At 41.1% G+C, this 27311-nt stretch overlaps 1 protein-coding gene across 3 annotated transcripts in view; it reads right to left on the bottom strand.

Annotated features, from left to right (window-relative positions):
• Positions 1-27311, bottom strand: part of XPO7 (exportin 7) — a 98691-nt gene that overhangs the window by 22873 nt on the left and 48507 nt on the right. The window contains exons 2-11 of one of the 3 annotated variants that reach the window (XM_055144349.1): positions 17506-17652; positions 14104-14197; positions 13229-13395; positions 11988-12080; positions 8401-8505; positions 6161-6326; positions 4715-4788; positions 2784-2903; positions 1081-1227; positions 181-353 (exon numbers count right to left, since the gene is read on the bottom strand). In XM_055144349.1, coding sequence (XP_055000324.1) covers positions 181-353; positions 1081-1227; positions 2784-2903; positions 4715-4788; positions 6161-6326; positions 8401-8505; positions 11988-12080; positions 13229-13395; positions 14104-14197; positions 17506-17652 — 1286 coding nt within the window. The remainder of the gene's footprint in view (positions 1-180; positions 354-1080; positions 1228-2783; positions 2904-4714; positions 4789-6160; positions 6327-8400; positions 8506-11987; positions 12081-13228; positions 13396-14103; positions 14198-17505; positions 17653-27311) is intronic. The other 2 variants (XM_055144350.1, XM_055144351.1) reach the window with 2 other exon arrangements.

Below are 27311 nucleotides of genomic sequence, written 5' to 3'. Positions count from 1 at the left end.
AGGGCATGAACAGATAAACAGGATGCCAGAAAGACAGATCAGTCTCTCAGACTTTCTGCCACCATATAATGTTACTCTGCTGGCATGGAACAAAACCACCATTGCTAGTACTGCTTCCAACAAGGCTCCTCTCGAGTCTGGGCGCTGCTGCCGGGCCCGGAGGGATCAGAGTGCCCTCACCTCAGGATGATATGCACGGACTCCAGGCGGGATGTAATGTAGGCTTTGGTGACCTCAGGGGTGTATGTCTCCAGCATGTGGGGCTCCGTCGCTTTCACATATGGCACAGACGCTGCCAGCCGCTGCCAGAGGCTCAGGAGATAATGCACACTATTGGGGGCAAATTCCCAATGCTAAAGAAAACCAAGAGAGTAGAAAGCACATTTCTCACCTTAATACAAAACACATTAGTTCCACATCACTGGGGACAGAGGTTAAGAACTTTATTCAAAGGTAAACTCCAATGGGCTGTTTTGCAAATGGTAAAGCCATCTAATGGGTCTATTTCAGAAGTCAGGCATCTAATGAAGAGAGCTTGACTTGGCTCGCTGTGTAAGTCTCTCCATAAATCAAGTCTTGGGTAGATGGATCCTGAGTAACAGCACGCATGAGAAGCACTTGGGAAACTTGTTAGAAATAGGAATGCCAATACTACCAGACCGACTGGACCAGAAACCAGGGCGTACCACCCAAACACCCGTACTTCTTATCAAGCTTCCCAGAGGATTCTGAAGCAAGCTGCCATGTCTGAATGCCACAGCCTAGTCTTACACGGCTGAGGAAGAGAGGGTACAACCTTTCTCTTTCTTTCTGTCTCTATTCCTGTACTGAGCTTGCCTTTTTTCAGGCTGAGGGGATTCTCTCTATCTTGAACCTAGGTAATTATCCTTGCAATTGCCACATGCTCCGCTAACCAAACTGCCCGCACTTCTGTGGGGGCAAGTCAGTAGACTGCAAGAGTAACTCCTCTGTAGGTGACACTCGCCTCATATTTTCCCGCACCAAGGTATTATAAGGCTAAAATCATGAGGATGAGGTTCCTGTATTTAGAGAGTAAGAGATATATGATCAAAGGCAAACCTGGAGGCTGGTCACTGTGAAGTTAGCTATCAATCGGATGACTTCAGGATAGTTTTCCACTTTCACTAATTCTCCTAGTTGGTAATTACTCTTCAATCTGGCCAGTAGTCTGCAAAACTCATGGTAATTGTTTGGGTCTGATAAACTCTGGTGATAGGAGAGAAAGAAAATAAAAGAAGAACCGTCATTCATTATGCTTCCATAATAATCTCTTGATGGTGAGCAAGGAGGGGGAGTCTACTTCAGACTGTCACCTCTGTTCATGTTTCACCTCTGTTCATGTTTCGACACTTTAAAAAAAGCCACGTTTAAAAGGGACTGTCACAGCTATCACCTCTTCTGGTTTAGACTCCCGTGAGTCGGGATTACTAGGCTCGATTTTAGTCTCAATTTAAGAGTTTAAAACAGAAGCTCAGAAGGGTCAGATTACTTATCTCAAGTTGTAACATGGATTAACTGGAGAAAATGGAGAAGAATGTAGGATGACCTGTTCGCTTTCCAAAGGAAAGACGGGCACTTTCATATCTGTCAAATTAACTAAGCACAAATAAACTAGTGGCAGAATTAGCATGCATACATACATACACACATGTATGTTATATACACATAATTAGTTTGGGGGGCCATACCCAGCTGTGCTCAGGTCTTACTCCAGGTTCTGTGCTCAAAGAAACCAGAGGGGAGGCTGAGGTTTCAACCTGGTCCAACCACGGGGTCAGCCACGTGCAAGGCAAGTGTCATACTCGCTCTTGTGCTCTTGCTCCTGCCCTCCTCCCTCTCTCTCCCCGCTGTGTCCAACTAAGTAAATTCTGTTCAATAAAAACTCTTGCTTCACAAAAAAGAAAAAAACAAAAAAACCCCCCCACAAAAACCCAAGAAACAAAACTCTACAAAAGAACAAAGAAACCGGGCCCCCCCCAACCCCCAAACATTTTGATTGATTTTAGTTTCTTATGGTACTGGGGGACTGGAGTGACAGCACAGCGGGTAGGGCGTTTGCCTTGCACGCAACTGACCCAGGTTCGATTCCTCCGTCCCTCTCAGAGAGCCCAGCAAGCTACCGAGAGTATCGCGCCCTCACGGCAGAGCCTGGCAAGCTACCTGTGGCGTACTGGATATGACAAATACAGTAAAAATGAGTCTCACAATGGGGACGTTATTGGTGCCCGCTCGAGCAAACTGATGAACAATGGGACGACAGGGCTACAGTGCTGTGCTATGGTACTGGGACTGGACTCCAGGGCCTCACACATGTAAGGCAAGAAAACCTAGGTATTTTATTTCTTGGGAAAATGACTAGCTTATCTTTGTGTATTAAACTATATTATATTCTTCCCACAACTGGGTTCCTCAAGTTAAAGGATACAATACAAGCCCTTCTTTTAGCCATTCTTTACCTATAAACATGATTCTGGGATTTCTGATGAATGTGGACTCTACATGGATTTTTTTTTCTTTCTTTTTTTTGCTTTTTGGGTCACACCTGGTGATGTACAGGGGTTACTCTTGGCTCTGCACTCAGAAATTACTCCTGGCGGTCTCACCGGACCATATGGGATGCTGGGAATTGAACCCAGGTCAGCTGTGTGTAAGGCAAACACCCTACCCGCTGTGCTATCACTCTAGACCCCTACATGGATTTCTTTCTGACGCACAACAGGCATAAACTATCCTCCACCCCCACTCAAAAGTCAAAGTCTTACCTGTGGATTTTCCAGTATTCGCTTAACACCATCAACAAGGTGTGACAGAAACTTGGCCCTCTCCGCATTGTTGAACAGAGACCTTCGGACGGAGGCGATCTGCACCAGGCAGGACAACACCTGGGGAGGCACAACCCCGCACCCAGATTACAGCAGGCACAGCTGTCACCGATTTGGTCCCTTCTTTGTCCTTTTCTTTGGAGGAGGTGTCAGGGTAGCGTTTTGGGCCACACCTGGCAGTGCTCAGGGGCTACTCTGACCCTGTGCCTAGAAGAGGCCCTGGCCGTGCTTGGGGGGGCCTGGTATGCAGTGGCTGGAGGATCAGCTATGCACAAGGCAGGTGCCTTAGCCTCTGAAGTATTTTACTGGCTGATAATTCTGTTCTTCTAGACCTTCGAGACCCTGCGGCTGTTATAATAATGGTATGGAAAGATCAGGGGGAATAAAGCTTCAGAGATCTGAAATTTACATCTGAAAACTTAATGGAACTATTTTTCTTGGTCTAGTGAATCTTCAGGTTAATCGGGCTTTACTTTTCCACCCTCAACAGAATAACCTAGTCAGGACTTTGCCCTGGAAGAAACACCCCACCCTCTCCCTATTGTGCTTGATTCTGGATTCTGCCTCTCTAGATCTCTCTTCTACTCTACTCCACACAGCTTTGCTGGGAAGCTCACTGCTGTCAGCTACAGACAAGCTCTCCCTCCCTCTTGCTTGCAAAGTAGCCTCAACCAGAAAGCACCAGAGACTAAAGGAGGAAAGAGGCCACGGTTTGCAACTCCTCCTCTCTTGTACGGTTCCTTCCCTCAGTCAGAGCATCCACTTCCAGCATCACCTTCCCACTATTATCTTATTTTACTATTACTGCTGTTGTTGTGGGGCCATACCGTGTGATGCTCAGGGCTTACACCCGGCTCTGCACTCAAGGCATCAGGGACTGAACTTGGGTCGACCGCATGCAAGGCCAGGGCCTCACCCTCTGTACTCTCCTGACCCTCTTGTACTACTTCTCCTATAGACAGTCTCAGGACACCTGCCACAACCTCTCTCTTCACTTTGCCCACAGCTTTACAGAGAGTGCTTTGCATCAACTACCCTTCCTCAGTGTGCCATCTTTTCCTGCAGTAAACTTAATGGTACTTACAACAATGAATTCATATTTCTACTAAAGCCAAGGATTTATCTGGGAATTTACAAAGACCAAGGGAGCAGTCTGCCACAGAAACTGCTTTCTCTGTAGGTTTTGTACAACTGAATTTTACATCAATAATCTGAAATCAATGTCTTTACAGGACATGAATAAAATTTGAGACTTTGAAGTTATTGTTTAACAACAACAAAAATACACCACTCCCAAGAGCTTTCATAATACTTAGAAGTATGCAAATTTGCCTTCCTGTTACAACTTCCCTTTGTCACTTATATAATTTATGTCTCAGGGGGTTTCAAATTGCTCAGTCAGGAAAATCTTTAACTTGAGCAGTTGCTTTTGAATGCTGTCCTCAGAAACAGCTAGCCCATGGAAGGTAAAAACCACCATGTTCTAGTCTGCGGCAGTCTGGTATAGCGCACACAATCAGATACACAATGAGACCAAGAGCCTCAAGTTTGTAGCAACTTGTCCCTAGACAAGAATAATAAGAATTAAGACTTCATTGTGAGAACATTTAAGCCAGAAGTTTAATCTCAAAAGGTTAGATAACATTAGTACATCTGAGCTTGGTGTGTGTAATATTTGTAAAACAAAATACTGAGTTTATCACTATTGCTATTTGCTAGAAATAGGTGCTGTGCTTTTGTCCTGGGGAGGTGGGGTAGAAGTGGATTTGTTGGGAATAGAACCCACCCATGCAAGCAAGTCTTTTACCACTGAATCGCAACCCCAATACTTAGGAACGGACTTGCTTTGGGAAACTATGGTTCCAACTTACCAGAGGTGAAAATGAAGGAGGGATGGAATGATACAGGTCAAAAAACAGCTGCAAAGTTGAAGAATCTAAGAATGCTGAAAGACAAAGGAGCACTTTCAGTGCAAGTGCCTCGGGCCTGTGCTGTATGAGAGGGCAAATACTTCTGTCTTATTTTACAGAACACTTATGTCCTATGAAAGTGATAGATTAATAAGTGTTTTTTTTTAATTTTTTTCTTTTAAACTCCAGATTTTAGCTCCCTTAAGAAACAGATTAATCTGTTCCTCAGGGTACATAAGACAATCAGAACTTTGTTCATACCAGGGAGTTTCATCTTTAGAAACACAAAAGCAACGCAAGCACAAGGTTTTCTGTGTGCATGTGGTGGTGGGTTTCCAACCCAGATGGAAAGAAAAGTCGAGAGGGAAAAAAGCTGTAGCTCCCACCACGGAGCTACAGCCCCCAAGCAACCTTAAAGTGATTCATTTTTTTACACTTGTTTATTTATTCTGATTTGGGGCCACACCTGGGGGAAGGTAATCTGGGTCGTGTATGCAAGGTGTGTTTTACCCCCACACCATCTCTCCAGTCCCAATAAATGTTTTTATTTAGCTGGAGTGGGCTGTGGAGTCCCCCCAGCAGTGCTCAGGGGACTGTACGTGGTGCTGGGGGTTCGAGCCAGGGCCTTGGATGAAGCAGGGTCATGCTGGCGGCCTGAACCCCTAAAAAACGCTCCTGGGTTCTTAATTTTAATCTCTCAATCATAATTTTTAAAGGTTGATGTTACCTCAAATAAGCAAGATAACAGAAATATATAAGTGATGAATAACAAAAAGACAAATTCACATCCAACAGCAATTAGAAATAAGAGTTCTCCCATGTTGGGAAATCTCTAAGATTCCTTCAACAATATTTTCCTCACTATAGACAGATGCCAAAAATCTAAATGCTCTCTTAAAGTAGAGGTCGCCAAACCTATTCAGCTTACCGCCTTTTTTTTTTTTTTTTTTTTTTTTGGTTTTTGGGTCACACCCGGCGATGCACAGGGGTTACTCCTGGCTCTTCACTCAGGAATTACCCCTGGCGGTACTCAGGGGACCATATGGGATGCTGGGATTAGAACCTGGGTCGGCCGCGTGCAAGGCAAACACCCTACCCGCTGTGCTATCGCTCCAGCCCCTTACCACCTGCTTTTAAGGAAAAATAAATAAATAAACAAATAAACCCACTCAGCTCCAACCCTCCTCTGGAAAGGCACCTTCTTTAAGCAAACAAACAGAAATGTCCCTCCAGTTGCACCCGACGCTATTCGAGCCCCCTCTTTGCAGCATCTCCCGGGGCAGGGGGTGGTCTTGCCCACCGTGGAAACCACTGTCTCAGAGCAAGCCAGACTCTGGCACAGGCGTTTCTGACCAGCCTCCAGGCAGCTGAGGGTCGTCAGCTTCCGGTGGTCCAGACTATTATTACCTGATCTCCAGCTGGTGGGAATCTGAACGGTGCACAGGTCATCCGAGGACTCGTCAGTTGAGGTGCCAATGAAATCAAAATTTAGGCAGTTATGAGTGAGCTTGAGCAGCTGCATGAGCAAGCCGTGCTGACTTTCATCATTCAAGTTTAGATTCTTTCCTGAAGCCTGTAAAAATTACCACATAATGAACCCCAAACAATTACTCCCCTCTCCCAAGCTTGCTACCAGACTTACGAGAAAGCTGCTAAGCCAGAAAAGAAAGGCTATGGGCACTTAACAGAGTCAAGGTCCCCGCCCCGAGTCCGAACTTCAATCACTGTAATAAATCTGAGCTCCTGATTTACTATTAAAAACATAAAGTTGGATTTTAAAGACCTTCCCTTTAACACTTGCTCTCTATGTACTGTAGACACAGGGTACACATCCCCTTTAATACTCGTTCTTCCTGTACTATAGATACATGGTGCATAAGGGACTCTGAAGCAGTATGGCGTATTTATGTGGCTCCTTCATTTGTTCTGAGATCTCAGTTCTTCTTTGGGGGGATGTGGAGGGGTGTGGGCCAGACCGGAAGGTGCTCAGAGCTTACTCCTGGCTCTGCACTCAGGAATTACTCGTGGTGGTTCAGGTATCAGGTTGGGTACTGGGGAACTGAATCCTGAGTTGGCTGCATGCAAGGCAAATGCCTTAACAGCTGCACTATCGTTCCAACCTGATCTTAAGTTATTTCTAGACAGGGCTAGGAGTTTTAGCAAGCTTTCACACTCTGCTAATGATGTCCTTTTTTTTCAGTATTACACCACCACTATCAATAAACAGTTTTATTTTAATTTTTTGGACAACACCCAGTTGTGGTTAGAGGTTACTCCTGACTTCTGACCACTGTTCCTGGCGGTACTCAGGAGACAATGCAATGCCAGGGATCGAACTGGGCACCCCCCAAAGCAAGCATCCAGTCCATTTTCTCTCCACCCCAAATAAATATTTTTCAAGCCAAAAATAAGACTAAATCACCACTGAATTGTATTTGTCTGCTAATGGTGCAGTACTGTACTGGTCCAAAGCTAAGACTTCAGACTGAAAATTTACACAAGCTGTGAGCAAAAGCACAGCGGGTAGGGCATTTGCCATGCATGCGGCCGACCTGGATTCGATTCCTCTGTCCCTCTCGAAGAGCCAGGCAAGCTACCAAGAGTATCCCGTCCACAGGGCAGAGCCTGGCAAGCTATCCATGATGTATTTGATATGCCAAAAACAGTAACAACATGTCTCATAATGGAGACATTACTGGTGCCCCCTCGAGCAAATCAATGAACCATAATGGGACGACAGTGGTCTCAGTGCCTGACCGGCTAATTGGCTTCGAGGGTAAGGAGGATTCAACCCTCAGTTTCCTCAAAGGTTTTTGGGGCTGGAGCGATAGCATAGCGGGTAGGGCGTTTGCCTTGCACACGGCCGAGCCGGGTTCAATTCCCAGCATCCCATATGGTCCCCTGAGCACCGCCAGGAGTAATTCCTGAGTATTGCCAGGTGTGACCCAAAAACCAAAAAAAAAAAAAGAAAATAAATTTTTTTCCTCTAGGAAGCATAAAAATTTTGACCAGACAATGTACTAAATGAAAGACTAGGAATTCTGAGGTAAAGCTAGGTAACTGAAGGAAGAGTTGAATATAATTAGCTGGGACAACAGAAAGAATCCCAACAAATTAAAATTGGGATAAACTATAAAAATAAGAAAAAGACCAAAAAACAAACAAACCCCAAACAAAACACTCCCCAAACCCAAAACTTCAAATCATATATCAACAAAAAATTAAAGAGGTCACTCCTATTTAGCTTATAACTGACAGAGCATTTAAACACTGTAATAAATGTATGTAAGTCAGAGTTCAAAATTTTCTAGTTCAACTCTATTCATAAAAGAATTGAAAAGTCAACTTTCTATTCTGAAACAGGTGATTTCCTTATGCGATACTATCTACCCCCTTCAGGTTACAAAATCTAAATGGATGTTAGAAATTCAAAATTGACTTCTTACAGATGTTGCTGGTTTATTTGCTGATTTTAACACAGCAGGAGACTGGGAAGCCAGCCTGTTTTGGGTACATAAACAATATATGCTGAACCTGTTCCTTTAGAGCATGAAGAACTCAAACATAAAGCTAACATCTTTTACTCCATACAGGAAGATTTTATGTGGGTATAAAGAAAGTAAGGAACCAAACTCTAATAACCTCACCTGTTTTAGTAAGTTGCAGGAAAGTGTGAAGATATCAAATAATGAAGAATCTCGAAAAGAAGAGGCTATTTTTCTGTGCTTGGTTAAAGGGTGGGTGGTGTCTGCCTGTGGAGAAAAATGAGCCACAACAAGGTTCAGAATTAATTGCAACAAAACTTCTTGCATGTAAACAACATATGAGCTAGGAGAAATTTCCAGTGAAAGCAATATAAATAGAAAGCACATCTATTCACTTTAAATTTCTGTTACATTGCATATAGTGAGAGGCTGAAAAGGACAAAGCGCTGTCTACCCAGGGCAAGGACACCACATCCCAGAGCAGGACGAGCATCTCCTTTGCAAAGCTTTGATTTCCTCTGCACTTAGGGAGGTCGAATGAAACAAATCACTGACAGAATGTTATACTGAGGCCCTGTCTCAAAGGCTGACAGTAGAAAGGACTCAGTTCTGGTGAACAACCCACTCAGGGCTGAAGCTTTTGCAGAATTCCCCAAACACTCATTAGCTTAACATAAGATTCACTTCATTTATGTTAATTTTTATCATATCACTTTATTTTTAAAGCTGTTTTATCATATTGTCTAATAACAGGTGTCAACATTAGTCTCTCATTTATTCCTCTCTTTCTACGTTTTCAGCCATTTAGTCCAACAACCTAAAGAAAGTCTCAAATCTCTTCTACATACTGATACGTTTGTCCAAAATTGGGTTCATTATAAAGAGTAATGTAACAAGGGGCTGGAGCGATAGCACAGTGAGTAAGGCGTTTTCCTTGCAAGAGGCTGACCTGAGTTTAATTCCTCTGTCCCTCTTGGAGAACAGACAAGCTACTGAGAGTATCTCGCCTGCACAGCAGAGCCTGGCAAGCTCCCCGTGGCGTATTCGACATGCCAAAAACAGTAACAAGTCTCACAATGGAGACATTACTGGTGCCCGCTTGAGGAAATCAATGAGCAACGGGATGATAGTGAATGTAACAAGATTTAGGTAGGATGATCACAAGTTATAGACCCTCCTTATTTATAGGCTCAAACAGTAATGGTGACAGAAATATATTTAAACCCAACAACAAAAAAGACTACAGAAATTAAATCACACAGGTCAAAATATTACCTTCAATATCACCATGTTATGTCTTAGACAATAAGATTCTATCAGATTATATCATATACAGTATAATTTACCATGCTGATCATAATATAAAGAATAAGATTTCAAAAGTTTTTCTAGTCTTAAATTTTTTAACCATTTTGATTTTGGGCTAACACTACTCTGTTCAGGGCTCAATCTGGCTCTGTGCTCAGAGATCACCTCTGGCAAGGCTTAGGGAACCATATGGATGCCAGGGCTTGAACCTTAATCAATGCCCTCTTTCTCCAACCCCTCAAAAGTTACTTTATACCAGCAATAATGTATTTTGTGGGGGCACATTTTTAATCTTTATAATCTCCGTGCTTGGTGCACTTTCCCCAACTGTGGAGAACGTAATGGGTAAATAGTAAGTAAGCTATGTGGTGAGAGTTCACACAGATTCTGTAATAAAGCTGTGGGTTTGAAATGAGATGTTGTTTGTTGCTCAGACACTTTCCCATCTTAGGGAAATCATTTCCCTTCTATGTCTGTTTCCTTATCTAGAAAATGGGAGTACCTACTGTACCTATTTCACAGGGCTATAGTGAGAAGAGAACTAAAGGATATAATTAATCACAGAGCAGTAACTGTTGCACAGTTCAAACATGTATGCTATTATTTTGAAAATTACAGATAATAGGGATCATGTATGACAGAGAACACACAATGGACTCCAGATTTTAATAGGCTATAAGTTAGTACATTTAAACTAGTATCAACTCAAAGAAGTTAGCCAACTCAACAAGAGAACAACGAGGTTAAAAAATAAGCAGAAGGGCTGGAGAGATAGTACAGTAAGTAGGGTGCTTGCCTTGCATGTGGCTGACCCAAGTTTGATCCCTGGCACCACCTTCGGCCCCCTGAGCACTGCTAGGTGTGGCTTAAAACACATCTTCTGAGTCGCCCAACCCCAAATAAAGGTACAATCCAAGTTCTGCCAGAAGTAAAACCTGAGCATCTCTGGGTGTGGTTTAAAAAACAACCAACCAACCAACGCCCCCTCGCAAAAAAAAAAAAAACACACACAGTAAGAGGAGCTGAACAGTTTTCCAGATAGGGAAAGATGTTCACTATCACCTCTATTACTAGGGAACTACAAATCAAAACCACAGTGAGTTAGGATTTTGTACCCGTTAAAGAGTGACTACTCTCAAAAGACATGTAGTAACAAGAGTTAGCAGGGATATGTGAATGCAAATTGGCTAACCATTATGGAAAACAGTGTGGAGTGTTCTAAAAATTTAAGAATAATTTAAGAATAGAGATAGCATATTATCCAGCGATTCCAAGGAAACTCCCAATATGTTCACTGCAGTGTTATTTAGAACAGACAAAATATGGAAATAAGCCGATGGTTAATAAAGAAAACCTGGTATATATACACAGTGGAATAGCATTTGGTGATATAAAGGGATGAGATCTTGCCATTTGCAACAATAGAGATGCACACACACCCTGAGTCTATCATTCGGCGTGAAAAAAGTCAGGTGGAAAAAAGCCAAATACTGTATAATTTTATGCATATGGAAAATAAACAAAGCAAGTGAATAAACAAAAAAATAATCCCTTAGATACAGAGATAGACTACTGGAGGGGTAGGTGGTCTGGAGGGTGGATGAGATGAAGAACGGGGGTCAATAACATAATGGAAAACTACACTTACTATAGTGTGCACAGAAATTAGAACACTGTACTTGAAAATCAGACCATATTAGAAACCAACATAACCTCAGTAAAATTTTTATTAGAAAACCTAGTATTCAATAAAAGTGTCTGCATAAGTATGAGCAATAGCAGCAATGATGCCAATGTAATTAATAGCTGACAAATGAAGGGTAAGATGTTACAAAAATGTTAATGCTAGCCTATTTAATAATGATGAAATTTTAGCTGAATACAAAAGTAATGACTGAGGAGGGGGGAAAAATACAAAAAACAACTCGAAACAGCCACAGCTAAAGAAAGCCACTGGTGTTTCCTCTGTATTAAACTGTGACATCAATGACTAAAAAATTTAGCAGAATGTTTTTGCATTCTGAAAAGTTTTCTACCCCAATATTTAATAACTGTATATGAGAACTGATTTTTGAGTAATCATGAACATGCAGAAAGGTCATAAAATGATGTGGTTTCATTTCTGTTACCCCTTTTCTGGTCCCCTCTTTTTTCATTAGAGGAGCAATTATTTAATTAAGATTCTGACTTGAAACAAGGCTGTCAGGTGGCACTTTGAACATTAGATCTGGTAAGGACCCCGGAACTGGCAGGAGATGGTACTCTGAAGACAGAGGGGCTCGCACAGGGAGAGGGAGGCGGGCTGCATTGACAGAGGAAAATCCAATGGAACTACTGTTTCAAAAGGGCATTAATCACTTACCGCAAAGCACACAACTGCCAAAAAGATCATCCCACACACAGCAGAAAACACCAAAACTAGGAAAAAATATGGCACTTACTTCAATGAGGAAGGCTGAAGCACTTACTTGATTAATTTCATTGGTTAGCTGAGATAAAATTGTGACGCCAATAATGCAGTATTCAACACTATCCTGGTTAAAAAAAAGTAAGGTGGAGGGAGTTGGTTTTCGTAGTTTGATTTCAGAAATTGGAAAGCAGTCATATTTGCTTTCCAAATGACAGAAATCATTTGACAGAAATGACAAAATGATAGAATGGCAGAAATCAAATGACAGAATCCTGTCATTTCCAAATGACAGAAATCAAATGACAATCCTGTGTCACTATTAAAGCTATCTAGACTAGGTAAGCAAGGACTTGTGATTTAAAACTCCCACTTTGCAGGACATAAAGACCTAAAGGTGACAAAGGAAGACTGCTAACCCTGACTTGATCAAAATTTAAAGCTTTAATCTTAAAATATATCTGTAAGCAACATAGTTTACAAAGTATAAAAAGAGGTACTAACAAAACACATTTACGATAAAAGGAAAAATGCACAGCATTATTTGCAAAGAACATATTAAGAAAAAGGTCTGTTTGAAATAACCAAATTAAAAAATGCATAAAGATGCAACTTGGAAGTTCACAGAAAAAAAAATACACAGTAAACTGACAGGATAGTTTGCTTCTTTCAAATCACAACTCACTGAGTTGAACATGGCTTGGCTTACAGCTATCAAGCTAGAAAATTCAGAGTTGCACTCCAGGGTAAAGATAAGCACTTTTCTATTTGTTTAAAGAAGTAACTTTCCTTGAGGGGAACTATAAATGTCTTTTAAAATAAAAAATGAAACATTTACTGAGTAACGTCAAAATGTACAAAATAAATGCTGCCTGCAAGAAACGTACAATAGTAAAAACTGTACAAACTAAATGCTGCCTTCAAGAAGTTAAATTACGGTACTTTAGATTGAAAGAGTATATTCATTCCTATAGAAAGAATGAAGTAGAGCTTCTCGTGCTAATATGTAAACAGGTTAACAAGTTATATTAACAAAATATGGTAAGGATAAAAAAGATACTGAAGAAGCCAGTTAGTCCTATTCTAAGTTCCTGCCCACATGGGGAGTCACTTTTCTGTTCTCTTCTGCTTTCCAATAAGCTTTTCTATTTAAAACAATAAAAGATACCGAAGAGAACATACCAAGTATCTCTGTATTTTTAATAAGTAGATAAGTACATCAGGACATACATGCTGCTTCTATCATTTCTATTACAGCAGCTACATACACCATACCTGTAAAAACCTTGTGACGTCCGTGATTGCATTCCTGAAGACATAGTCATCCTTCTGACAGTCAAACCAACCCAGTTTTGTGATTCTGGCATATAACTGGATAAGCGCTTGTGTCACGAATGTAGCCAACTTTGGTCGAGTGGCAAGGTAGTTGAGCACATAGTTTCCTATCAAACAAAGATGACCCACATATTAGAAAGTTCTCTCAGGAAAGGGTGTACATCGTTAAATGTGTCAAATGTCTAAGAAATGATAAATTTATACCATTTGCCTTAAACTCCCTGAATTCTTCATGCTATCGAGAAATTTGACTTAAGACTTATTAGTATGCTTTTCAATTCAGAATCTGATACTCATCATAACAAAAACTGAAATACATCAGCCATGATTCTCCCTCTAGGAGGTTAAATAATGTGGTCTGCATAAAACTCAAACTTCTCAACATTTTTTTTTTTTCATTTGTTAATAGCAGGGCTGCGGAGACAGTACAGGGGTTAAGCACTTGCCTCGAACGTGGCCGACCCCAATCTGATCCTTTGCCACCATATATGGTCCCCTGAGAGTTGCCAGGTGTGGCCCTATTCCCTCCCCCATCTAAAAATGAAAGGGTTATTAATAGCAATAAAGAGTAAATGAAAGAAATTTCTGGACAATAGAAGGGATGAGTTAGGCTTACTATCTGTAAGTAGTATATTTGCTCCTCTATGCTTCCAAAAGCACAAAATTCTGACAGAAACCCCCAAATTCTAGATATTCTATACACTAGCAATTTTAGAATATTCTCAACAAGCAAATCTATTATACAAATCTATTATAGGCACATCACTAAGAAAAATCTTATTTCCTTAAGAGGCAACAGGCAATTCTCTACTTACGAATATCTATTCGTTGTTCCAATGGAAGAGGATTGTTTGTGCGTGATACAAGCTTTGTAAGGCATGTAGCTGCCAGTAACTGGGAGTAAGATGACTGTGAAGAGAAAGAGGAAAAGGACAATATTCAATTTCATTGAGTTACCTTTACCTGGAAATCTGTACTTAGATCTAAGAAATAGTAATCAGTTTTGCTATTGGGTCCTCTGGATTTTACAGGGCCTAACATTTTAAGAAAAAGTAAGTCTTATATGACATTTGGTTGACTTCATGAAAAACTTTGCAGGAAAAAGGGAATGGCCTGTCACAGTGAGTCTGATATACAGATATCTGCATCACTCTGAAGGGTTTAGAGACCAAAGAGGAATTTTTTCCAGAAAGATTTTAACATCTTCGGATGAATCTCTGCTTTCACTTAAACCAAGAAACAATATGACTAAATAGCCCAATTATAGTGATGTTTCAGAAAGTTTCACAGCAAAATGTTTCTATACTATATTAGAAGCAAACTGGATAATAATTTATAAGTAATGTCTTTCCATCAGCACAACTACCAATTAGTCACCACATGAGACAACACCACACGCGCGCGTGCGCGTGTGCGCGCGCGCACACACACACACACACACACACACACAGACACCCATCATAAGAAAAATATAGCTTTGAACAATGGTGCAGTACTACCATATTCTCAAGTATAAATTTTTATGAATTTTAACCTTACAGAAAATCAGTGTTCTATCTCAACATATGTATAAAAAGGAACTGTGAGAATTCATTCACTTGGTTATAACATACAATGTCATCTGTCACTGTTACTGTCATCCCACTGCTCATCGACTTGCTCGAGCGGGCACCAGTAACGTCTCCATTGTGAGACTTGTTACTGTTTTTGGCATATCGAATATGCCACAGGGAGCCTGCCAGGCTCTGCCGTGCAGGCGGGATACTCTCATCATATGATAGACAAATTCAGAAGCAATAAATGATTTAATTAAGGATATGGATAATTTTCCACTAAGCTAAAATTTCTTCTTCTTCTTTAAACAATGAAGCAAGGTGGGTTTTTGTTTTTATTTTGGGCCACAATGGGCTGTACTCAGGGGTTACTCTTGGCTCTGTCCTCAGGAATCACTCCTGGTATACTCAAGGGAATATTTGGGATGCCAGGAATTAATTCCAGGCCTGTCCCATGCAAACCAAGAGCTTTACCTACTAAACTCTCTCTCTGGCTCTGCAAGGTACATAGAAAGATGCTGATGGGGAGCAGGACAAAAAAAAAAAAGGGAATACAAGCTTAAGAGAGAAAAGGATCTTGAAAAAGCAAGTAAGCAAGCAAAAATACACAGACAAGCAACAGAGATTGTGCTCAAGGGAGAATACAGGCTTGAAGGAGTAAGCCATGAAGCTAAAAATTGCTAAAATAGTAGGCAATCCATACATATGTTACGAGTAAATAAAAATTGTTTTTTAAGAAAAGAATTTAAATTTACTTTCAACTTTGATAATGTGATTTTTATTCAATGCTTCTGAATATGGTTTAAATTGAGCAAGCATTTCAAATCAGTACCATGCAAGAGGCTACACAGATATTAATACACATATAAAACATATAAATGGCATTTCTTAATAGATGCAGTAAATCCGCTTAGTCAGGGGCAGGAGACACAGTACAGCAGGTAAGGTGCTTGCCTTGCAGGTGGCTGACCCAGGTTTGATCCCCAGCATCACAAATGGTCCCCCCAGCACTGCCAGGAGTGATTCCTGAGTGCAGATCTAGGAATAACCCCTGAGCATTGCTGGGTATGTACCCAACCTGCCCCATGGGAAAAAAAACAATTTGTTCAGTCACTAAAAGGAAAATATAGTGATTTAAAGGAAGACTCCACCATATTTATTTTTAGTATTACATTAATCTGGCTTTATTCCGGTGGGATGACTGTCAACAGGTGGAACTGGTTAGTGGAAGTAGTTCTCTGGGACTCAAATGGGAGAGCTACTTATCTATCTCCACAGTCCCAAAGTGCGTAAATTCTATGACTCAGTGACTGAAAAGAAATAGAATACTATGTGTGAAAAACAACAGCATATATAATCCAAACACTATTCTGTAACCTCATATACTTGCAACAAAGTATTTTAAGTGCTAAAAGATAGCGGGTAGGGCGTTTGCCTTGCACGAGGCCAACTCGGGTTCAATTCTGAGCAACGCCAGGAGTAATTCCTGAGTGAAGAGCCAGGAGTAACCCTTGTGCATCGCCGGGTGTGACCCAAAAAGAAAAAAAAAAAAAAAGCTAAAAGATTATTTTCACTGAACTATCATTTGTTCTATTTGCTTTAAAATTATAATGTTAATTAAAAAAATTTAAATGAGGGAATCTAGAATTCTACCCTTTAACACATTAGGTAGAATTCTACCCTTTACAACAAATTTGGCTTCTCTTTCCAGCCCAAAGAACAGTGCTAGATTCTAGACTAACATTCTGGCCCTTCATGGCCCTTCTAGAATTGCTAACTGTTGTAAGATCTCCATTTTGCCAAAAATATGAGTCAAGTGATAGCTTACTGAAAGTGGTGTTTCGTTTTTGTTTTGGGGCCACACCTGACAATGCTCAGGGGTCACTCCTGGCTGTGTTCAGGACCATATGGGATGCTGGCGACTGACCTTGGGAGGGATGTATGCAAGGCAAAGAGACTTACCTGCTGTGCTATCACTCTGCCCCTCCACCCCCGTAAGTATTATTTTTGCTTTTCTTTTGCCTTTCTGAGATGGGAAGTGTCTAATTCTATCCGATTAACTGTCATTTTCTGAGATTTCAACTCCCCAGATTGATTCCCCTGCACCTCGAAGGTAGTACTAAAGAAGCGACCGTAGAAGAGAGAAGATGGGGATTCGGAAAGGTGACAGCACTTTGGTGCACAAGTAAGACCATTTACACAAAGAAGCTCTGTCTTCTTCGAAAAGGCCATGGGGCAGTATTTAAGTACAGAAACCAAGAGTTACTCCTAGGCCTTTGATTTAGATGAAAAAAAACAACAGGCCAAAATAGAGGCCAAAAGATCTTCCTGCCAAGGCCAGCTGGCCTTTCTGCCACCATAGTGGGTTAGTTACGGCGCTTGTGAAAAATGAAATCAGGGCCGGAGTGATAGCACAGAGGGTGTTTGCCTTGCACGCGGCCGATGTGGGTTCAATCCCTGGCATCCCACATGGTCCCCCAAGCACCGCCAGGAGTAATTCCTGAGTGCAGAGCCAGGAGTAGCCCCTGAGCAATGCTAGGTGTGATCCCCCCCCAAAAAAGGAAAGAAATCAAGGCAGAATCAAGGGACAGAAGCTCCCCTGTCTCTGGACCAGAATCCCTTTCAGAAGCCGTGCTGCCCGCAGGGCTCCCGCGTCTCACGTACACTTCCTCTCTCGAGGAGCAGCTGGCACTTGCTCAGGCAGTCCGGGCTGTTGGTGAATTCAACCAAGGCTTTCTCTGCCTGGAGTCGAGTGGTTGTATCTGTGGTTTCATACAGCTGTTTGCACAGGTTCTCTAGCTGGGCCAGGCTCTGGAAGAGATCAGGCAGGAAGAAATCAGTCCAGCCGATTAGATATGCAAATACTGAGCTGGGAAATTACTGAATGAAGATAAATAGTATCTACCGAACAGACTTAGCTTCTCCACTTGGAAGAGAATCTGGGTGGCCTTTACTGTAAGCACTTAATAGCTCTCTTTGATGCTTTGAAAGACAAAATGATAGTGTTTCAAAACATTTTAATCTATCTATATGTATATTTTACTCTTTCCTTAAAGATCAGTTCCAATGACAGCTTTTCCTTGCAAATACCCGCTCTCCCAAGTTTTTCCCAGAGGTTTTCAAATAAAAATTCATAACTTAGTCTTCCATCAATTTGAAACTTACAAGCACTAGAGGCATTGCTGTAAAAATTAAGCTTGCATTAGCTATAAGTGCCATATATATTCTTTTACAGTTTAAAATGTTTTACCTTCGCCTAGTAGCTATTAGCTCACAATTCGTATACGTAAAGAAGATGGCCAGCCTCTATGGCAAACTTTAAAATGCATGTACGCACCTTTCTCCCCGGGTCCCTCATGTCTAAAGTTCAGCAGACTTCTGTTGTACTTTAAACTCTTGCTTTGGTTCCAAATTTAAATGGCAGGGTCAAAATAAATTCAACCCAGGCATATGTGCACACTGAGATAAGGCAAGGGAAACGCCCCCAAACAAACCCTTCTCTCCAAATCTTGAACCAGTTCCAGGGAGGCAGGAAGATAATTGGCTATGTGCTTTGGCCAAAACCCCAAAGGGACACACAAATCTACTTCCACTTACCGTGGTACTGAAAAGTGAAGAAAACTTTCACTGACTAAGAGAAGGGCAAACATCTGTTAGTCTTTAAAAGGAATGGTTTGGACTTTAAGAAAGCTATTCTATATTGTTGCTATTTTCAACAGTAGCAAGAAAACTTTGGCTTACAGAGCCTGAGGTTCCCTACTATTAAAAATGAAAATTTGAATGAACAAAAATAATAAAAATATCGATAATAAACCAACCTGAGTAACTAACTTGAAGTATATTATAGAGCCAGCTTGTCCAAGGTTTTTCATTACCACTTCACTTCATTTTGCTATATTAACCACACAATTATACTAAGCAGCAACTCCCAGAGAGCAAGATCCCTATTTTACTCAAGCTGATACATTCAAAATATTAACCCAAAGGAAACAAGGCTGGCATTCTAAAACCTTCAGTCTCACCTTAGAAAGCCCATCGAGAACAGAAACAGTCATTCCATTCTAAAGCCAAACAGACAAATTTCTGGGACTCTGATTAAGCTTACTTCCATTTACTCCTCTCTGAATTCATACTTTCTTGCATTCAAAACCAGGAAACCACCCTTGTAGAATCAGATGTCAATAATTAAGTGAACACTATAAATAGTGTCCATTCCCTGCCCCCCCACATGGTTTATAAATACAAGGAATAGAGGCTGTGACTAATTGTACTTATTCCATAAAATACACGTGACAGTCAAGTGATATGCTTGCTAATACTGGCTCAAGACCCTATTGGCAAATCAGTTTAATCCTAAGTCTCCACATTTCTAACTAAGATATTAAATCCTCTCCACAAGGTTTTGCTTCAACCTGATAAGCTATCTCTCCACCCCCACCCCCACAATAAAATGATGCACTAAAAAAGGGACAAACTTCTTTAAAAACAGATAACAGAAGACATTACGAGCGAGGCAGCCTAATAATGGTATTAGGAGTTGGGGTAACTGCCGCCTGTCACTTCCACAGCCACCATACATTTCGGATTTTCCAATATCATGAACAGACAGACACTCCCTAAGCAGTCAGGCTGCTTAAGTGAAATGACTCTCCTTAAAGTGTGATCAATCAGTTCCGGTAGCTCTCCCAGTGCAAATCTTGTTTATGTTTATTACAAAGTCATTCACAGGACAGTGCTAGAGCATCTGTCACCAGTGAGTTCCTTATTGCTAAAAACACACATGGCAGGTTGTGGTGGGCTTTTTGGGTTGTTGCTTTGCTTTGCCTTGCCTTAATTTAGCAGACAAAAACATACTACAGGGTAAGTCTGGTAACAAGCTCTCAGTTAGGGAAACAAGACTGTTTCAAAACAAAAAAGTAATTTGACCATCTACACAGTTTGTAGAAAAGGAACATTTCTTTGTTTTCAGAAGAACAAATGGAAAACAATTTCGTTTCCCCAAACAATTAGTGAAAATGTCTAAAACCATAGGGTTAATAGTCATTTTATTTGGATTGCCAAAATTACACATGAAAGGAGAGGGAAGTGAGATAATTTACATTTACAGACTTCTGAATCTTGGTGTTTTCAAAGCGAATCCAACGGTTAGAGTATTTTGAAGCAGCTTTTTGGGAGACCCAGAATAAAATAATTTATCCCATGATTATTTGTTTAATAATAAAAGTAGAACTTCATACCGAGGGTAGCAACTATATAAATGTCTGTCCTAACACCTGCAATTAAACCTCCTATCCACCAGTTCTTATTAGGGACATCAATTATCTGATGCCAATCATGTCCCAGAAAAGCCTTTAGAGAAGTCTGTTTTTTTAATCCTGAAATGAACAAATCTTTTATTCAAAGATAAACTTTTGTTGGGCCAGAATGATAGCACAGCGGGTAGGGAGTTTGTCTTGCACGCGGCAGACCTGGGTTGGATCTGCGGCATCCCATATGGTCCCCAGAGCACCGCCAGAAGTAATTCTTGAGTGCGGAGCCAGGAGGAACCCCTAAACATCGCTGAGTGTGACCCAAAAAGAAAAAAAAAATAAACTTTTGTTTTGGTTCCAGTAAAACAGAAATGTTTGTGTGGTGAAACACTCATAAAAGGCAATCTTCAACAAGCAAAGTTTAGTAACAGAACTCAGAACAATCAAACCCACAAACCTATGCTACATGGATTCCACCCATGGATATAATAAAGGAATTGAAAGAAGGTACAGAGGAAGTACAGCTTGGCCAGTCTTGTTAATGTAAGATGCAACTAGCTGAGACTATGGAACACAGATGAAAAGTTGTACTGGATTAGACGAAAAAGACTTTGTCTACAAATTAGATTATGTTACTTAACAAAGCAGAAAGCCCTGCAATTTAAATTAGCCTCTGACAGTGGAAGCACCTGAAATGATCGAAGTCACCACCAGTCGCAAAGTCCAAAGTCCAAGCCTGAGTCAGAGTTCTCAGAGAATCTAGAGTATAATTACCAATTAATGACTCCATGTGCATGCTAGCCTTAGGATAGCTTAAATGAAAGAGCTGCTGAAAAATGAAGTCACCTTCAACCTATTCATTTAGATAATCTTTTGATGGAATTTTTCTGTATATGAGAAAAGCATGCTCAAGTGAAAAGATGCATACTGAACTTGTCAGTACACAAACCATTTTAAAGATCTATAAGGTTAACAAATTCGATATACTAGTTACATTTTATTTTTTATCTACTCTATAGATCAACATCGGGACTAGAGTGCTACAGTCTCCTCAATAAGGTACTGTTATTCAATTATCATAAACATTAGTTTTTAAACTTCTCAAGATTCAGTAAACAATAATTGTTAGGTAACGAAAGCAATTGGTAAAACAGTACGTGGAGTATCTAAATTTGTGATATGCTAGCAAATCCTACCAGAAACTCTGGATGAATAGTATTATTATTATATATATTATATATATTTATATTATATATAAATAAATAATAATAAACCTATTATTTCTGGGAGGTGAAGTAATAGGTGAGTTTTGATTTGTTACAGATTTCTCTAGCTGTTAAACTTTGACCCGTGACATTGTTACTTGTAAGGGGGGAGCCCTATAAAAACAACTATATAATCTTTAGAAGGGCACATTTAAATGACAATCTCTCTAAATTAACTTTTCTAATTAGTAACATATTACTAATAGATGGTTCTCCAATCAGAATTCACAGAACAAATTAATAAAACCAATTTCATTACTACTTTTTATTTTTTTAGCAGTAAGAAATGCTTGCTTGACAGTTTAAAATGACCTAAAAAGAACATTTACATAAGGTTTTACCTTGTTTATATAAAGTTATCTAGAAGGAAATCTTGTAGGCAAAAACCATTTATTTGGCTTTATACCTATACCAGTAAATCTCTTAAGTATTTAGTACACCGGAGTCAGTGGGGTGAGAAAATTAGCACTGTAATGTTTATAAATACATATTATTTTTTAAGTTAAAAGGGAAAAGTTTACAACTGCAGTGCAAGAGTTGCGCCTGAGAAAAGAAAATACCCAGACGACCAATAAGCAGAGTCTTAGCATGACAAGGAAATGTAAATTCAAGTCACAATGAATTCTATCAGAATGACTAAAATGAAAAGCCAAGATCAAATGTCACTTCATGTGTAACCAGTGGAAGTTACACATTGCTACCTGAATCAAAGTCGATTCCAACACACTGGAGAAGTAGCAGTATCTCTTAAAGCTGAAGCTATGGGCATCTCAGGTCACTCCCGAGGCACATACCAACAGAGGTATACAATAAGGTGACCAAAAGAACAACAACAAAAATTCAGATGACCAAATGTCTGAGTTTTCCCCAACTTCTACAGGTTTTCACTCATTAATTCTTCTTCTAGTACGAGTGAAAAACTGCTTCAATAATCTTATTGAAATTTAGCATGCTTTCATTATTTCATGCTTTAAAAACTGGCTCTTCCATTGTCTTGGGATAAAACTAAGATAATTATGACTTTTGGATGCATTTGGGGACATTCTAATTCTGAGAGTATTAAAAGTTTTGGTTGCAGATGCTGTGTAATGTCTTCTCCTGTAAAACATGATAAAAACATTTTCAGCAAGTGATAATGCTATGCCAGAGCCTTGCATGCATTAGATAAGGACAGGAAGTCGGCCAACATATGAGACGGCAAAACTTAACACAGCTCAGGAAAAAACTAATCAATTCTAACTTGTAATAAACAGACTTGGTCTCTGCATTGCGGATAATAAGCTGTCCAAACACATGTAAACAAAGTAGTCCTTAAGGTAAACAGGCTATGACAGTCACTTAGTGGCTCACTGACTTCAAAGTTTAACTCAAGACTTTCAGTTATAATTTTTTGTGTGTTTTGGGGCCACACCCAGCGGTGTTCACAGGTTATTCCTGGCTCTGTGCTCTGGGAACACTTTTGGCTGGCGTGGGGGGGACCATATATAATGCCAGAGATTGAACTGGGTCAGCTGCATGCAAGGCAAGCGCCCTACCCACTGTACTACAGCTCTGGTCCCAAGAGTTTCACTGAACATGTCACTAGACACTAGTTGTGGTTCTTTCTATCACCGGAGAAATAACTGGTACCAGTTCTTTGTCAGCTCTATGTGAATAAACTCTTTGGTGTAAGATGAATCCTCGAAAGCACAGGTGTCAAACTGCTAGATTTTATTACCCCCGCCCCCAAATATGGAACACTTCATGGATTTGTGTGTTATCTGCATGGAGCCATGCCCGTCTTCTCTTTATCATTCCAACTTTTGTTATATGCGTTGCCTGAGTGAGGACTCAGAATGTTAGCCTTAAGCTGGTGCAGAGACGTTGTGTTTTTCGATGTATGGCATCGTTGTCAATATTTTATAGCAACACCTGTCTTTCCAGCTCCTCATGAAAAATGAGAATATCTGATAACACTGTACCTGGGTCCAAGTACCATTGGCCAGACAGCACTAAGACGGCAGTGCTTCTCTGAAACAACAGTTCCTGCTCAGAGGCCCTTCTGAGACATGCGAGCCCTTTCTGCTCAGAGCCAATTCTGTCTCGCAACAGCGGTTCACTCGAGGTTGTCACAGTTAAAAAGGAGCGAGCATATGGTAATACAATAGATTTTTGGCTTGACACCCAGTGACTAACTGCAAACTGGCTAGTTAAATCTTTTTTTTTTTTTTTTTGTATACGTGGTTACTCAAAACGAAGGCAGTTAGCCTGGGATAAGCAATTTGAAAACTGGTCTCAGTAACAACTTATTTTGGGCTGTGTAATTTTATACAGCTCCAGTTTTCTCATTTGTAAAATGAAGCAGACACTGTATTACTAGTGTACTGTAAACCAACTGGGGCTCCCAAGTGGTACTCGGGGGAACAATGTTGCCTGGGTCTGGTGGTGCTGGGTGGCCACCAAGACCATACTTGGTGGTGCTCCTGGCGTCACATTGTGCCGGGAATAGAACTCAAACACAAGGCTCAGTGCATCTGCTCCATGCCTTGGTCCTACTTCTCCCCCTTTCTTGTGTGAATTTTATTTTACTATAGATTTTGTCTTATGGGCCACACCCAGCAGTGCTCAGGGCTTAATCCCAGCTCTGTATATACACTGGCGGTGCCTGGGGGACGTATGTGGTGCTGGGGACTGGACCTGGTGCAGCTTTGTGCAAGGCAAGTGTCTCTACCTCTGTGCTGTCTCTCGGACCTGTGGAAACCTTTAAAAGGAAGAATAACATTGGGGGTGGGAAGGAAAAAGAAAGAAAGAATAACAAGAGTAAGAGAAAAGAGAAGGAGAGAGAACTCAAGTGGTAGAGCACGTGCCAGACATACAGGGAACCCTGCGCTTGGTTCCTAGCACCTCATGAGTGGCCTCCTGTTTCCCTTCCCAGGATGGCTAGAGGTGGTCCCTTTAAAAACCAAACACCAAAACCCAGAGGTGGATTAGAGGTGGTTTTTCGGCAAAACCCCACCTGCCTGTCAAGCAAGAGCCGGGGATGCGATCCCTGGGGCTGTCCTGCCCCTAGGGCAAGGACTAACAGCTCTGCTGTCTGGGGCCCCTGACACCACTTCTGCGGGTGATCTCCAACGCAGCCAGGACTCTGACCCCACAAGCACTGCAACCAAGTATTTGAGAACCATTCAGCTTGTCTGGAAATACTGGTCATCACAACAACAAAGGGACTGAGTACATGCAGACACACACACATACACGTGTGTGCATACACACACACACTAACATCCCCAGTTCATCCTTCTCAGTGGACAGGAGCCTTCCTCCAATGAAAAAAAACTCCAATGAACAGCAGCAGGAAAAATGGCCCTTCAGGAGTGGAGGTTCAGGAGTAATGGTTAATATCCTTACACATCCATGTATGGCTGTGAGACGGTGAAAAAAGCAACTGGATTACTTCAAACTGCTTTTCAATTCTTTTAAAAAGAAATGACATCCACTTCACACGGTTGTAAAAGTCAATGAGGTAATATGTGTAAACTGCTAACCACTGAATTTTATTACTGGCCATTATCAATTATAACTAGTTACTAAAACCTCTGGCAAACAGCAGTTCATGCATAAATGCATATAAAACCTGCAGTGTTTTGTCCATAAAAGTCTTTCCCTATCGGGGGAGGGGGACTGGGACTAGGATATTCAATTAATCCTCATTACTATGGATCCTGTACTTGTGCATACACCTAATTGCTAAAATTTATTTGTGATCCCCAAATCTGTACTTGTGGCAATTTTGTGGAGTTCAGTGGACATGCACAAGATGGTAAAGAATAAGAATTGCCCGACACACACGTTCCCAGCTGAGACCGAACAAGGCGATGCTTTGTATTCTTGCTTCAGCCTCTGTACTATGAACAGGACTAAGAGGTTTTGATATACTTGATTTAGGGCCTTCCCCCCCTTAATTTTGTGCTCCTTGACGGTGATTTCACTATGTAAAAGGCCTGTAAGTTAGAGCTCAAGTGTTGTTTAGAGTTCCAGAGAGCAAACAGACTATGACACAGGGAGAAAAATGTCTGTTAGATAAGTTTCATTCATGCATATTAAAAGAGGTGTCTTTAAACAGAAATATAATAAAGCAATTTTATTATATTGTTTGACTGGCAGACAATATGTTACAGCTATTGGTTGGTAGAAACCCAAGCCTGATTATCCTCGAGGAGCAACTGTTTGGTATTTACAGAACATAACCACGTGAGACCTGAGATCAATTGTATTCCTGGCACCACGGGTGCTTTTCAATACGTATTTCCTGACAGAACAGTATCTCCACTGCTAGAATCATTTGTTCAAATAGAGATACTCTTATACAACAGACTCAAGTGTTTGTTCAAAATGCCATTTGTGTAATTAATTACGTGCTGGGATTTTAGTTAATGAGTGCTAATCAAACGCTAAGTGGAGAGGACAAGGTCATGCTAGTGTCTAGTACAGACCAAGCACAGACAAAAATTCCTTGCACAAAATGACTAAATCAAACTTAAGCCTGGAAAGTGGCAGATAAATTCCCACTCCAAACCCAACTAAAACAACACTGAAAGGATTGTTTATCATTATTTATAATTGCAATAAGTCTTGACTTAGGAAAAGTGAATTCCTGGGGCTGGAAAGATAATACAGGGGATAAGGCACTTCCCTTGCATGTGGCTGATCCTAGGTAGACCCTCACCACTCGAAGTCCCCTGAGTACTACAAGGGATGGCCCCTGAACACAGAGCCAGGAGTGTAGCCGACCCCTCCCCACAAAAAAGGGTAAAATCTGGGCTGGAGAGACAGTATAAGAGGTAAGGGGCTAGCTTTGTATGTGGCTGACCTGGTTAGAATTCACAATCAATCTGATTACAGAGCCAGAGTAAACCCTGCCCAAGCACTGCCAGATGTGGCCCCCAAAACAAAAAGTCAAATCCCTAGCCAGTGTTGAGAAAGGCTGAAAATCAACTCAATGTACATTCCATACTTAGATGTTATAGTTCAGTGGACTGGCAACAGCACGGGTAAACTAGGCCAGAGTGACAGTGTAGCGGGAAGGGAGCTAGCCTTGCACAGCTTCGACCCTGACATCCCACATGGTCTCCGGAGCCCGGCAGGCATGATTTCTGAGTACAGAGCCACTAGGAACTCCTGAGCACCACTGGGTGTGGCCCCGACACAAGAACAAATGAACAAAATAAGGAGCAAGGGCGAAAAGGGAAGTATTTTTTTGAGACATGAGGGTCCCCCAAACCTCCCTTTACAGCACAATCTGAGCATGTGGGTATCGCACAGCTCAACTAGGTAGCCACAAGCACAGCAAATGCTCCTGAGTCTTCTTCCTTACCCCACCCCCTCTACCCAGAAACACCAGGCTACACTCTAGGCAGGAGTTTGGATGACACTCCCCCACCTCCACAACTGTTACGTCATAAAGAAATACTTAGGAAGGAGGAATGCTGCATCCAGCACGCTAAGAGCTTACAATTAGGTTTGCAGTCTTTTACCCTTGAACATGAGCAAACAATCAGATTATCAGAAATCTTGACGCCACCTCTCTGAAGAGTCTTTAATATGGAAGATATTGACATTCTCTCTCAACAAATAAAACTTGAGTAAGCAGAAGCTCGAATAAAAGTTAAAAAAAAATTATCAAGCTCACTAAAGAGATAAGAAAATACACGAGGCTGTGGACTAAGAACAGGCTGCCCTGAAAAAGAAACACTCCGGTAAGGAAGATCTGAAGAGGCCACAGCAGACGCAGATTATTCATTCCGTCAAGAGGGCTGGGGAAAAGGCCGGAATCTCCCAGAAACCAGAAAAACCAGGACAGAGCCAGAAAATAAAGCAACACAGATAAGATCAGAGGCCCAGTTTCACAGGTCAGACATTCAATTAACACTCCAAGTGTCTAATGTCCAGCTGACAGATGAAAAATCAACCTCCCCTC

This window comes from Sorex araneus, chromosome 7 (assembly GCF_027595985.1).
Source record: "Sorex araneus isolate mSorAra2 chromosome 7, mSorAra2.pri, whole genome shotgun sequence".
Taxonomy (NCBI): Eukaryota; Metazoa; Chordata; class Mammalia; order Eulipotyphla; family Soricidae; genus Sorex; species Sorex araneus.
Note: the sequence above shows the minus strand (reverse complement) of the source record. Positions and strands in the feature narration are given on the sequence as shown.